At 29.3% G+C, this 14,357-nt stretch overlaps 1 protein-coding gene across 5 annotated transcripts in view; it reads left to right on the top strand.

Annotated features, from left to right (window-relative positions):
* The window catches only part of LOC140675357 (neuropeptide FF receptor 1-like), a 32,342-nt gene that overhangs the window by 15,442 nt on the left and 2,543 nt on the right, over nt 1-14,357 (top strand). For 2 of the 5 annotated variants that reach the window (XM_072909721.1, XM_072909722.1), the window contains 4 exons: nt 1,165-1,360; nt 2,308-2,411; nt 4,059-4,182; nt 6,583-6,755. In XM_072909721.1, coding sequence (XP_072765822.1) covers nt 1,165-1,360; nt 2,308-2,411; nt 4,059-4,182; nt 6,583-6,755 — 597 coding nt within the window. Of the gene's footprint in view, nt 1-1,164; nt 1,361-2,307; nt 2,412-4,058; nt 4,183-6,582; nt 6,756-6,850; nt 7,411-7,672; nt 8,471-14,357 lie in introns of those variants that run through there. The other 3 variants (XR_012048366.1, XM_072909724.1, XM_072909723.1) reach the window with 3 other exon arrangements.

Raw genomic sequence — 14,357 nt, forward strand, 5'->3', positions numbered from 1 at the left:
ATATATATGTGTGTGTGTGTGTGTGTCGGTGTGCAATAATAGCGAGTTTTTATTATATATAAACTTTACACTTTTTAGATAATATTTTAGATAAATTCTTTCCGTTTTATATTTGAAAATATTTGTCATTGCATCTCATCTCTCAGAATCGCTTTGCTTGTAATCTCTACTTTAATCCGACATTGAAACCGTAAATACATGCAATGCGAAACATCTCGAGAGAACAAAAAGTTTTAAAAGCAAAATTCTTACAGGGATGAGAATTATTACTGAAATGAGTTGAGTATACTAATTTTTATACGTTATAACAAGACATTTGTGAATGAAAACGTAACATGACATTATTTGGATCAATAGATCAATTATAAAATGATAAACAAAATACGCTAATTGTAAGTGTTATCTGTTTGAGATTTATAAAGGGAAGGGTTATCTATTTACTAAGAGTGTGCGATAAAAGAAAAATGCATTTCTTCCTTCACATTTGTGTTTAAACGTTTTTACATTAAATAAACCGCTTAATTGATTAATGTTAAACACTTTTAATAGAATAAATAATCGAATAAGTTCATATAATGCAATGGCATTTAATTTAATTATAAAAAACCATTAATATGACCAATTAACGAAGCATCATTAACTTCATTGATCACCAAAGTTCATTTTCTTTGTTATAAAGCTGGAAAGAAATAAAGTGCAAATTAAATATTGAAGTAATAACAGCCACCATTCTTTTGTGTGATGGTACAAAGTTATATTTGCAATAACGATTAAAGAGTGGCACACCTTCACTATTGCCAAATTCTAAACATACTGCGAGAATGAAATACAATGAATAGGGCATAACATAAATCAGCATTTGAATGTTCATTAGTTAAATTAATTACGTGCACGTCATAGGGCAAAGTTATTAATTGAAGTTTTTCATTCACGATTCAATGGGCATCAATGGCGACTTGATAATGATTAGTTGCCTATGGATAATGTGCATCTAGGGAAGAAAAATTGTTGAAAATTTTGAATTATTGAAAACTATCATTTGATATGTCAGAAATGTATTTTGTGAGAGAGATCTTTGTACTAAAAACTACATATTGCAAAATAAAACGCAATGTTACATGTCTGCTCTCTATTGACTGTTACGAATTTCACTTCTTCCCGTAGATGACTCTTCACAGTCCGGGCACGGAACTTTTCAACATGACTTTCCATGGTTCCTGGGCGATAAAAGGAAATTTTTCACGCGATATCTCGCGGCTACCACCGGTTTTCTACATTTGCTCAGAGGATTTCAGGCCACTAGGCATCAGAGCGCATGTTTTCGGGGCTGCATGCTTCGTCCTTGTTTACGCTATTCCAGGTAAATTTGCATAATTAATAATGAATATTCTCTCTCTTTTTTTCTTCTTTATAGAACTTTGTTGCAAGAAAAAATGAATCGGTTTTATTGTTTCGAATAAACTTTATACGCGAGAAATAGAAATAGAACGAAGGAGAGCATCAACACAAGAATGTGTCAGTCACATATTGCGAGGTCAAATGTAATTATTTTATCATCGTACTATATTACTATCACTTGTCATGTATTATTGTGCGGTTATTAATTAACCATAATATAAATTATTCATATTTAATATAAATTTACAGTTGACATTAATACAGTTTGATATTAATTTATATGACCTCTATAGTATTTTAGATTTTTCAAATTCCTGCAAGATTTATAAACGATCGTTATTTTTTATTTGCGAGAAAATTTTTAAGAATTTACAGTCTTGTCTTCCATTTTATTTCTTTATAACAGTAGGAATTTCTTAATATCTTAAATCACTTTGGAGATATATATATTTGCTTTTATTTTATTATATTTATTTTTCGCGAACCTGAATACTAAATTACTTCGTCATGCCTAGAAACAAGTATTCATTATTGCAGCTATGAAAGGAAGTCGAAAATAAATCGTCGCTGATTGATTTAAGGAGAATGACGTGTCCCGCACGTGACGTGGTATCTGAATATCCTTAACACGTTCACCATCAGCGACATTTCTCTTCCGCATATTTTTACCTCCCATTTTCTAAGTCAATATAAAATCTCAAGATCATAAATTATGCAAAAATTGTCATTTTGAGAATTAGATGTGTCAATTAATGGGACAGCAAACTTTAGCCTTGGCATTTAATGGTGTTAATTGTACTATTGTGACCCTATTGTGACTTGGGCACGTGATTTGTAGGATCGGTCATTTGTCTTCGTTTCTGTCCTATTTTACAATACTCTTTCTTATTGCGTGTTTTGGATGATTAGGTTTCGTCGTAATACTGGCCTACTCGATGATGGGCCGCACCCTTTGCTCTAGGAAACCGCCCTTCGACTGCGACAGTGTCGAGGGAAGCGCCAGCTCGCAGCAGGTTAGATCATCACAAATTGTCTTTAATATAAAATACCATACTAATGACCATTAATTATCATAAAATATTTATCGGTCAAGCTGTCAACAGTTTTTGCAATAAATATTCCTAACGCGACTCTTCATTCATGAAAACAAACATACTTTTGGATAGAGTATACATATATATTAATATATATTTAATATATATTATATTATATATACATGTATATGTGTATTATATATATATATATATATATATATATATACACATTACATTCTTTCTATATATATATATATATATTACATTCTTTCTCTCATTGCGATAAAATTATTTTATTTTATCGATAAAAAAACCTGATTTCGTTTATTTGTCGTATCGCAATATGTCAATCGCATAGTAGGCGATTGTAATCGCTCGAGTGGAATAAACGTGAAACCGTTACACGACGCGTTTACAAAGCGATACCTGAATTTGCGCGAGTGCGAATCATTTGTCGCAAATCTATTTTCCAACTGCCGATTGCGAAAGTCCGTCAAAAGATATCTTCCCGTCGAGTTTAATCGAATCACGTCATTCCAGACGCTTTATGACAGAATCCCACTCTTGTTTGTTAAAGTCCGTCGAATCCGTACGTGAGCTAGTTGCCGATAATTGCGATTCAATGACGGGAAATTTGCCATCCATATTATTCTCTCTTGGCGCAACGCAATTCGCACTCACTCTTTGAAAGGTGTTAAATACAACTCAACTCGACTTTTATTAAAATTCAATGTTAATGAAAACTTTATTAAAATTCTCTGAAAAAAAAAGCGAAAAGAAAATTTTTTTATATTAAAAAATTTTTTTAATTATAACTTGGAAGCAATACCTATACTTTAATGTTTCTTAAAACGTTAAAGTTTCACAGAGTAAGTAGATAATCATGCCTGATTTAAAGTGTTTCTTCCCTTATTTTATCGCTAATCGACTTGTAGATAAAAACACAATTTAAAAAAGATAAAAGCAATTTGACCCACAAGCTACAATTAATTATACCGATCTGAATTAAACCTAATAAAAAAAAGGTTGTAGTAAAATTTAATTCTTTGCACACTTTTGTTTTGTGAAAACCGAATGCGATCTCTTTCTTCTCATATGCCGCAGTACCATCTGCGTCGCGGTGCGAGAAATTAGTTACAAATAAACTACAAACGAGATCCACGAACTTGGTAAACTCGTAGTATGTATGTATGGTACGATTTCTCTCCGAGTAACACCGTGCAATTTCCGCAGCGGGATACCACTAAAGAATACACGTGTACCATACTCGTGACTAGTGACCTTCCACCGTATAAATAACAGCTAATAACATAATTTCTATGCGTAGAACGACCTTTACTTTCTGTAAAATTATTCTGATGACACGAGCGGAACTTCTCAAACTACCTACCAGTGACTTTTCGCAACGCGGTTCATTCGGTGCATGTTTTTAAAAAATATGTCATCCGCCTAGCCGATAAAACTCAAAATGTCACAATCGATTAGTTTGAACCGGTCGGCCAGCTGGACATGTTTCATCTGTCTCCTAATTGTTCGAAACCTATCTACGCTAATCCTCGAATCCATTAGGCATACGATTAATTCCAATCTAAATTCAGTAGACGCGCTGATATCTCCTATTCGTAGAGCTTCAGACTGGTACGTGAGAGGAGACGAATCGCCTGGATATTGCTGCTCCTTGCTGTACTCTTCGCCTTGTGCTGGCTGCCGTACAACGTGCTTAGATTGTTGGTTGATCTCGGTGTTGTCGGTGAGTGCGAGCTCGTTAAAATATTTATTTTCCAAGGTAATATTTTGCGGTTAAAATATTTTTGTTAAAATACATATATTTAAAATCTCTCTTATTTTTTTTTGACTATATACAGGATGAGGCATCCAACTTGCATATCTTGAATGAACTTGTAAATTATATGTTTTATGAAAAATTGTTACATATAAAAGTTGCATAACTTCAAAAGAGTTATTACATAGTATATCTACTTTTTTTTAGAAGTGGAAGTATTTTGAAGATTTAAAGTTCAATCTAGTTTTTTTAAATGGAATTACTCTATCTTTTTTTTTTTTTTTTTTTATATAAATCGATTCCTCACAATATTCGACGTGAAAAATTATAAAGATCTGAGTTAAAAATTGAACAGTTTATGAGATATTTTACTTTAATTTAACGTAATTTTACATAAACTATAAAACATCTTCTAAACTATTCAATTTTTTACTATCATACTTTTATAACTTTTTACACAGAAATATTACGAGGAATTGATTTATATAAAAAATTAAGTTGATTCTCAATTCTTCAAACTACTTCCACTTATGTATAAACAAAAATTAATATATTGCAATGACTCTCTTGAAGTTATGTAACTTTTATGTATAACAATTTTTTACAAAACATAAATTTAAGTTATTCAATATGTGTAAGTGCAGTAGGTATCTCGCCCTGTATATGTATCCACTTCTAAATTTTGTTTTTCTATTACAAATAGACTACGAAATAAACTCTAAATTATAAATTTAACGAATATGTATTTTTTTACACTTTGTAGTTAAATATTTACGTTTATTTGAAACACTATCCACTTCATATTATACTGTGTAATTTATGTAGCTCTTCATGATCAATCGTGTGTCTCTCTCTTCTCTATTCTCTTCCTCTATAATTCATTATAGAAAAATTTCAATTTTGTTTTTTTTCTACAACAACAAGCGAATATATTTTTTTATAAATCATGTAGTGATTGTACTACGCATAAAAAGAATATATGTAGGAAAATGTGCAAAGAGACTCAATTATTAATCATTACTTAACAAACTTAAAATTATATCCTATGGGTGAATTACTAGAAATTATATCGAATTAATGAGCTGATATAAGCCAATATGTTACTTTGATAGCTGTGAATAGAGGATATTCGATTGATAAAATCGTCGAAATTACTCAAGGCGAGAACCCTGTAAACAGAGCGATCGCTTAACATCTGTTGCCTAGATACGCGAAGCCTGAATAATATTATTACACATATGAAATGAACAAGCAATCATACGCAATAATCACGATGGCACATTAATTTCCAAAGTAGAAATGAATATATTTTATGAATATAAAATTACACAATGTGTAATTTTATATTTTTATCTTTTCCTTTCTTTTTTTCTTTTTTTTCTTTTCAGTATACAAGATATATTTTATTTTAAGCCAAAGTAGAAAAATTTTAGATAATAAATAATCTTATGATAATATATTCCTTATAATAAAGAGTCTTAATGACATAGTCCAAACTTAAAATTATATTCAAATTAAATTATGTAAATACGCACAAAATATAATAATAGAATTTTTTTTAATTTCTAAGCTTTAAAATTTAAAAAGAAATTTTATTGCCAGAATTTTGCATACATATATGTGTGCTTATAGAAATTAATCTAAGTTTATAAACTACATGAAATACGTTGGCTTAATATTCCGAGTTACCTTGTACTTTATTGCAAACAATGCAATTGTAGTTTGTTGAAATGAGCATGAGTTTCATGTTTCATATCGTCACATGTTATTTATTTTAAACCTTTGCGCAAATATATTTATGAAATTCAATGCCTACGAACTTTTTCTTACTATCACGTGCATCACAAATACACTTGGTCTCTTATTAATGATTTAATTTTGTTTTTTATTCCTTATTATGATCGTGCTCCCATCAACAGTATATTCTCTCTACAATTCAAATTAAATTGCACTCATTTGTGTCTATGTTCCTGTAAAGATGAGACTTCATAAATTGTCGAAAGCCACCAACACAAAGAGGATTAATTATCATCATTAATTATTATCAAAGCAGATTAATTATCATTTGTAATGATTATCTTGCTGAAACAGATGCAAAAAAAAAATAATATAATGTAACGTGACCTTAAAATTCATATGAACCGTCTCATCATAAATATTTTTTTTATACACTTTCTATATTTCGCAGCATTTAAATGCTTTCGCATTCTTTATCTATCTCTTCTTTAAAAAAAAAAATAAAAAAATAAAAATACGATCATTTCTATATCATGACAATATGTGATGATGCCCTAATTAATTTTAATTAATTTTCCACACGCATCAGAAAAACGCCGCGACAAAAAGACCATTGGAAATTGTTCGCAGAAGAAGGGAGATCGATAACGGACGCTCTCACGTACTGCCTGTTCCTGGGACATGCAAATAGCGCTCTGAACCCGGTTGTCTACTGTTTCATGACACGCAATTTTCGTCGCAGTGTTTCGGAAATTCTCCGTCGCACTTCTCATGGTTTAGCACGTCGTAAACCTCGCCGCAAAGTAAGTACCCGTTATACTATACTATACTGCGATACACACGGGAATGTTATGAACAAATATATGTATATGTGTATAATATATGTGTTTATGCATAGGGAGGTATATACGTTAAAAGGGATATTTTCAATCGGAGTAACAAAAATGATTTTCGCATCGTAGCATCGCCAAATTAAATCCATCACGACGCATCGACATTTCTTTCCTATATACAGAAAAATTCTATTAAATACATAGCAACATCTTCCTGCAGTAATAACTATTTACGTGGAAGTATTTTTCAATATATACTTCTTTCATATTGGTTGATCATTTAATGCAAGAGCGTATGGTTGTAGCTAACGTAAGTTGTATAAATATTGTTACAGAAATAATAACGATCGCGAATGATAGAATTACTTGAATATTTGCCACTAATCATAAAAAAATAAAATTCTCGTGGAAAATATTGCTTTAAACGGCTAAAAACTCTTCAGTAATAACTGACACGAGATAACTGATTGTGAGAGATTTTCGAACATAAAATTGGTAATTTAATTTTGGGCGAATTACGAGATGTTTTATGTTTTGAATGTTATACACATTTTTAAATTATATAATATTAAGTATAAACAATATAAATTATTTTATATTTAGTTGAAACAATTATATTTTTTAATAAAGAAAGGGATTTTATGTGTAAACCAATAAATCGGTGGCGTTAACTGATAAACATTTTTATTTATGATTATAAAAAAACTGGTTATTTTATATCATTAAAAAACACTTGTTACTAAAATGAAATTTGTATTTTAAAACAGTCATTCAAAATTCTTTATATCTATATTTTTTGTTACGTAATTTTTACTGATGGAATATAATTTTAAAAGAATTCTATTTTTTATTTTGACATTTAGTTGACGATTTCTTTCATTTTCTAGGGAAAAAGAGGCAAAAATTTCTTTCGTCATGATGTTTATAGGATTATCCAAGGATTTCCCTGAGCGAGGGATTTTATATTTCACCTGAGGGAACATCTATGAGCACTCTTCAACATATATGTATCTTTCAATTAGATCTTTCCTTTACCCTCTTTGTTTGCTCATCTTTCATAAGTATCAGTAACAATTTTTACAGATTTTATGGCTACGGAATGCGATAGAGACTTGTCGAGTTTGCGTTTTTTAATTCCAAGATCTTTTTTTCTTTTTTCTTCGTCGTACGAGATTAGTTATACAACTTACGGAAATGTGTAAAGAAAGTCAACATTAGAAATATGAGAGCAAGAAAAGTAAATTCATTTTTTATTTTATTATTTTAATATTTAATATCAAGCAATTTAGATATAAATAATAATAAATTAATGTTTTTATGTCTCATTCTCTTAATGAAATAATAACAATCTCTTAAGTTTTAAAGCTTTTCAGTAGAATAACTGGTGATTTATATTCAATGTTCTCGTAATTAACGAGAATGAAGACAAATCTGAAATATTAATTAATGTATGTTTGATATATTTGTTGGCGCAATAATCACTTAACTATAATGAATACTGAACTTGCGCCAAGTACTTCATCAAGTTCCTTACTCCAAATAGATGTAGCAATTGTCCGCCAATTGAATGCTTCTGATATGCCGCAGGCTATTGTCGATTGATGGGTAAAATGAGAGAAAATTTAGTGTGCTTCGCGCAACTTTTAAATTAATCTTAATGTGACCTTTATCACGAACAGAATAAATGGCGAATAAATTTTTTCATATATTATATATTATTTGAGTGAATAATATTATAACTTCAACATTTTAATATTTTCTTCTTTTTATTTAAAAAAAAAATGCAAATGTAATATATATATAATAATTTTAAAACAAAGTTGAAGCTAATCTGAAATATAAAATTGCAACTTTTTGCGCGCATATACACACGCACACGCGCGCGCACGCACACACACACGCACACACACGCACGCACGCACGCACGCACGCACGCACGCACGCACGCACGCACGCACACACACACAAAATAACTTATATAGTCACTTTCTATTTACAAAAGACAATTTTTTAAATTTATTGTTAGTTTTATTTAGTTATATTTACAATTTACAATACAATAACAAATCAGTTCTTATAATTTGTCTTTCTATAATTCCATGTTCGCAAGAATATGTTCTCGTATCTTTTCTCTTCTTTCAATTTTTTTAAAAAAATTCTAAGAATTCTGGGAATCAAAGCAATGAAAAACTCGATAACAGCGTTCTACTTATGATGAATATCTTTACTTTTTCTTATTTTGAGATGTACTACGCAAAGCTTTAGAGGAACTGAGTTTTAAAAATTCTTTTATCGTTGACATAAATTTATATCTCCCAAACTTTATTCATCGCGGACGTATCTCGAAGTAATTGAAAAAAAAAATTATATCTCGCAGTAATATCTCTAAGGTTTTTCTTCTCTTCGTGATAATAAGTCAGTTTTTTATTTCAGAAAAATTCGATGAGAATAAGTTTTTATTCCGAATTAATAGAAACATAATATTCGAAATTTGATTAAATATTGTATAACTAGATCAGTAATATGATGTAGTCAAAATTTACAAAGCTAATAAGAATTCAAACTTATCGAGGACATAATATACAACTTGGATATAATCGATATTCTCGGTGTTATATTTCGATTTACCTTGAGACTATTTATTAATCAAAATGGAGATGTAATTAATTGTAGATTGAATTGTAGATATAATATTATCGATACAATAATAATATAAAATCACGATGATAAACAATGGTAGGCAAAAATCATATGAATATTTAATTCTCCGAATTGTATCAAAAGCACATTTAAAGGTGTATAAATAAAAAAGTTACACAAATATAAAATTACATATAAATTTACAATTATTACAATTGTCAATTATTAATACGAGAAAATAATAAAGCTAATAAACCATATGAAATAATAAAACTGATGAACAATATGAGGCAGAGATGAATAACTTTTATTATTTATGTAATTTTTATATAATTGAAATTTTTCAGGAAACAAATTAAGAATAATAAAGTATATATTTTATATTAAATTTTCATGTGTATATAATCTATACTGCGAGAAAATTTAACAGTGGCTGCTTAATTAAAATTCTATGGAATCGATATTATAATTAAATTATCAACTTGACTGATTTGAATTGTTCGTTCTGGAATTTGGCTGAATATTTAACAAAGCTTTAATATAATCCGTATTGCAAAGTATCAAGTATTAATTTCTTATACTTTATGTGTGTATAGTATCATCCAACTTTAAAATCTCTAACGATGTATAATAAGATCTCAATAGAATGTATAATATTTAATATAGATTTTAAGGACTCAGAACAGCCAATTGTTTTAATAGCTTATTATTTAAAAATCTATAATATTATTTACTGAAAGGTTTGCTAAAACATCATCAACATATACATATAATATTTTGGGATACTCTATTCTGTATTGACATTACAATTAAATGCCCAGTCTATAAATCAAAATGCAATAATAAACAACTATTAATAGTTTCAGATTTGAAGTCAAAATTTAATGATAAAGGATGCATGAAAATATTATAGAGATATAATATTCTAAACTACATAATACTAAAACATAATAGTTTAAATTATATTAAGTTATATGACGTAATTTGTTATTTCTTTTTATGTGTATATATAATTTGATAAATTACCTTTTTTCAATTTGCTAAGATGAAATTAATAAATTGCAATTATCGTAATAATTTATAACGAATATGACGAAGATTTTCATCATACGCTGCTCAATTTCTCGTATAAAACTACAATCAATAGTTTTGTAATGGATTTTTTTAAACCGACAACTTAATTTTAACATTTCAACTTTTTCGTGCTTGTTCCTTTGTTGGTACCAATTAGAATTTCCGTGACAAAGTATTACTTTCTGCACTAAACTGATCATCAAGCTACTCACTTTCAAAGAGCTGCTCTCATTGTAAAATTCCTCTTACAGTGCTTTTATTTTCTTCAAACAAATATGCCACTGAAACCAAATTTAATTTACTTCCTTTCGTACATAAGAGAGAATGTAGTAAGCGAGAAAAAATTTCGGGCCGAAACTTCTTATTTGAACTATAAGTATAAAGTAATCTCAAGTTAATTAACCTATTTACATTACTATCAATGCGAGAAAATCGTAAACTATTAATTAAGAAAGTAATTAGCGCGATTAAATGTATTTTTTGTTATATCTCCTGTAAATCTACATCGAATGTTTAGTCTCATTTTTGTCAATTTTTACTTTCTGTTATAAGTACTGTGTACAATATTTCATGCGTATATTTTTATATTACAACTAAATCTTTTTAACAATTTACATGCTTTTTGAGCAATTTATGAACGCACTTGTTTCTAAAATATGTTTGTTTATAGAGAGAGAGCAATGACATTTAAATTATTTCTCCAAAGATTTAAAAACTCATAAATTTTGCGATACTTCTCTTAATTTCTAACCGAGCATTATGCAGAATGCATATAATTCATATATATGTATATACAACAGTTTGGAGAATATCATTATATTGCAAAGTTTATATTTTACGAAAAAAATTGGAACAAATAACTCGTGTTTTCATATAAAAAAACAATACAGCATGTATACACAATATATGTATATGTGCAATGGCAATATCGTATCTTGAGTACATATGTACGAGAGATCTACAAATTCTATATTGCTATACGTTACTTGTTTAAACTATTTATTTTATTCCATAAATGCCAAAATTGCATTTTATATTTTGCATTGTAAACTTGCTCAACCTTTATATATAGTTTATATAATAGTTATTATATATACATATATAACAGTTTGACCAAGTTATATGCATATATACAGGGTATCCTGTAAAGATTGAATCAACGCTCGTGAGTAGGTAGACCGCATTAAACTGAACATAAAAGTCCTTTAACATTTTGCGATTTTCGCAATAATTATTGAGAAATTAATTAAAAAATATCGACGAATTCGGGAGAGTAGGTATTAGCACGTGGCGAGAAAGCCAGCCCTCTGTCACACGACTGCTAGTCGCACGCATGTAGTAATCGTGTAACAGTGAGCTGTTTCTTCTCGCTATGCTCCTAGCGACGGCGTGATAGCGACTGTCTCTTTTCGCAGAGCGCTAATATATTGGCGCGAATTGGTCGATATTTTTTAATTAATTTCTCAATAATTATTGCAAAAATCGCAAAATGGTAAAGGATACTTCTGTTCAGTTTAATGCGCTCTGCCTGCTCACGTTGATTCAATCTTTACCGTACATCTTGTATGTATATATATAAAACTATATTTTATTTTGTATGTGCATCCGACATGTAATATATTATACTATTTATTATCTCAAGATCTCTTTATTGTGATTTTATGTGCATCCCAATTAATGCATAATATATATGTACACCTATATATACATGTTATATATTTTCATATTAATTATAAAATACTAATAAGATATTTTTTGTATCTATATAATATATTATTAAACTTTTAAACTTTTATATTTATATATATTTTATATGTATAATATATGTTTTATATAATATACAATTATTATATTTTATTATTTTCTTTTAATTTATCGTGCATTAAAAAAAAAGCATATAAAAGTAGTGTGAATTTAAAAAACGTATTCTACAAAAGATAAAATTTTCGCTTTTTTATATTTTTTTGTCATTTCATAAATTCGAACAGGGACAGAATTTTTCTGTATATATATAGAAATGCTACTGGGATTTGGATGAAGTCCCTTAACTCCAACGAAGTTGAAAATATGTGATATGACTTCGGCTAAAAGTCGATTTCACTGCATGATATATAACAAAAATGATATGTAACAAATTGTATAACATGAATAAAAATAGTCATTTGTAGTAAAGAGAAATATAATTTCTATTCTAATAATTTTTAAATTATAATAATAAAATGCCAGATTCTATATCTGTGTTTTTACATAAATATTTTCTTTGAAATTTATTTTAAAAGTTTAAAAGTAAATAAAAGAAATATACATAAAATGACAAATTCTTGCGTTATATGCGTTAATTCGATATATCCACAAACGCAACAGATGCATATGGATTACGAGAGAATACTCGATGCGGTTTAAACAAAAATTGCAGTTAAAAATTTCAGCTTTGATTTTTTGCAAAAAATCTCAAAACGAGCATTATATACACGCAATGTAAGCATACAAATCGCGCTTATTACGCACGTATTCGTGAAATATGAAATATGATTGGCGCCTAATTGCGACGATCACACATGATATTAAAGCATCAAATTCAATTTGGAATAATTACAGCATTTTTCCGCGATCATTAATTACGTGAACGATTAATTGCAATTCGTGCTCACGCATTCATATAGCGATGATATGTGTATGTGTGTGTGTGTGTGTATCAAAAATGTTTAAAATTATTATCCACACACAAAGCACTTGAAATTTGTTATGAAATTTACAATTAAAGAACGTATGTGCAGTTAAACGCAGATCGTTATTGAAAGTCGTGATAAAATAATTTATATATTATTCAATACAGGGCAGGGGTGCGAAATTCGATGCAACGTTGTTATGCATCCCATCGCATGTTCATATACACTTTTTTATGCACAAGGCATTTACATGCATACATACGTTTGCACACGTATTTGCACAAAAATCAACAGGCAAAGAGCAAACGCATTCAATATCGATGTATTTATTATTCTAAAATACAAAGGGTGTCTTTATCAAGGAATTTATATGACCAGCAAATTACTCTGCGCACTGCAATTTTCGAATTCGTGAGATCGTGCGTATCGTGTGATTCCATCAAATGACCCAATATGAATTCCCTGCGTAAGCACGTGAAATTATAGCGCGCGCGTGACGAATGTACACGATTTGTATCAGGGGTCTCAGCATTCTGTCTGGTAAGGAATGAATTCGTCGAATTCACGAAAGACATCTTGTAATGTGTATTACGTTCGGTTTTAGTTGTCCTTGAATTATTAGAACAAATTACATATTATATTACATCTTGATTATTATTTCACGAATAAAATTATTAAAGTGATAATAAGAGTGCACTAGACGCTCAATTTATCGGTCTGTTATATAACGATTTATTATATAAAGCGACAATGGAATCTGATTTGATTAATGGATTTTAACTGTCGCTTGGTTAATGCTTAACAACGAAGAAAATGCTTCTAAAATAAATCCACTACTATAAAGATATTATAAGGTAGCATAAATGCATGACGCAAAGCGATAGCGTTATTATTGAATCACATAGTGTCGGTATGACCTCACCACATAAATGGATCAAGATAACAGAATTATAATACAGCTATTCGCAGCTGATATAGATATGCGTAGCGCAATTCGCGTTGCATTATCGTTGACGCGATATTCTGATACGTAGGATTCTCGACATCTCTATATCTCCAATTAAACAGCTCGAACGTTACGTGTGAAAGAAAGTCGCACCATTTTCCCTGCTTTATTCCGAACTAATTTTCAAAATCATTATTTCTCTTGTAAGATTCTTATTTTACACTATGTACTAAGCTATCGGCT

This window comes from Anoplolepis gracilipes, chromosome 17 (genome assembly GCF_047496725.1).
Source record: "Anoplolepis gracilipes chromosome 17, ASM4749672v1, whole genome shotgun sequence".
NCBI lineage: Eukaryota > Metazoa > Arthropoda > Insecta > Hymenoptera > Formicidae > Anoplolepis > Anoplolepis gracilipes.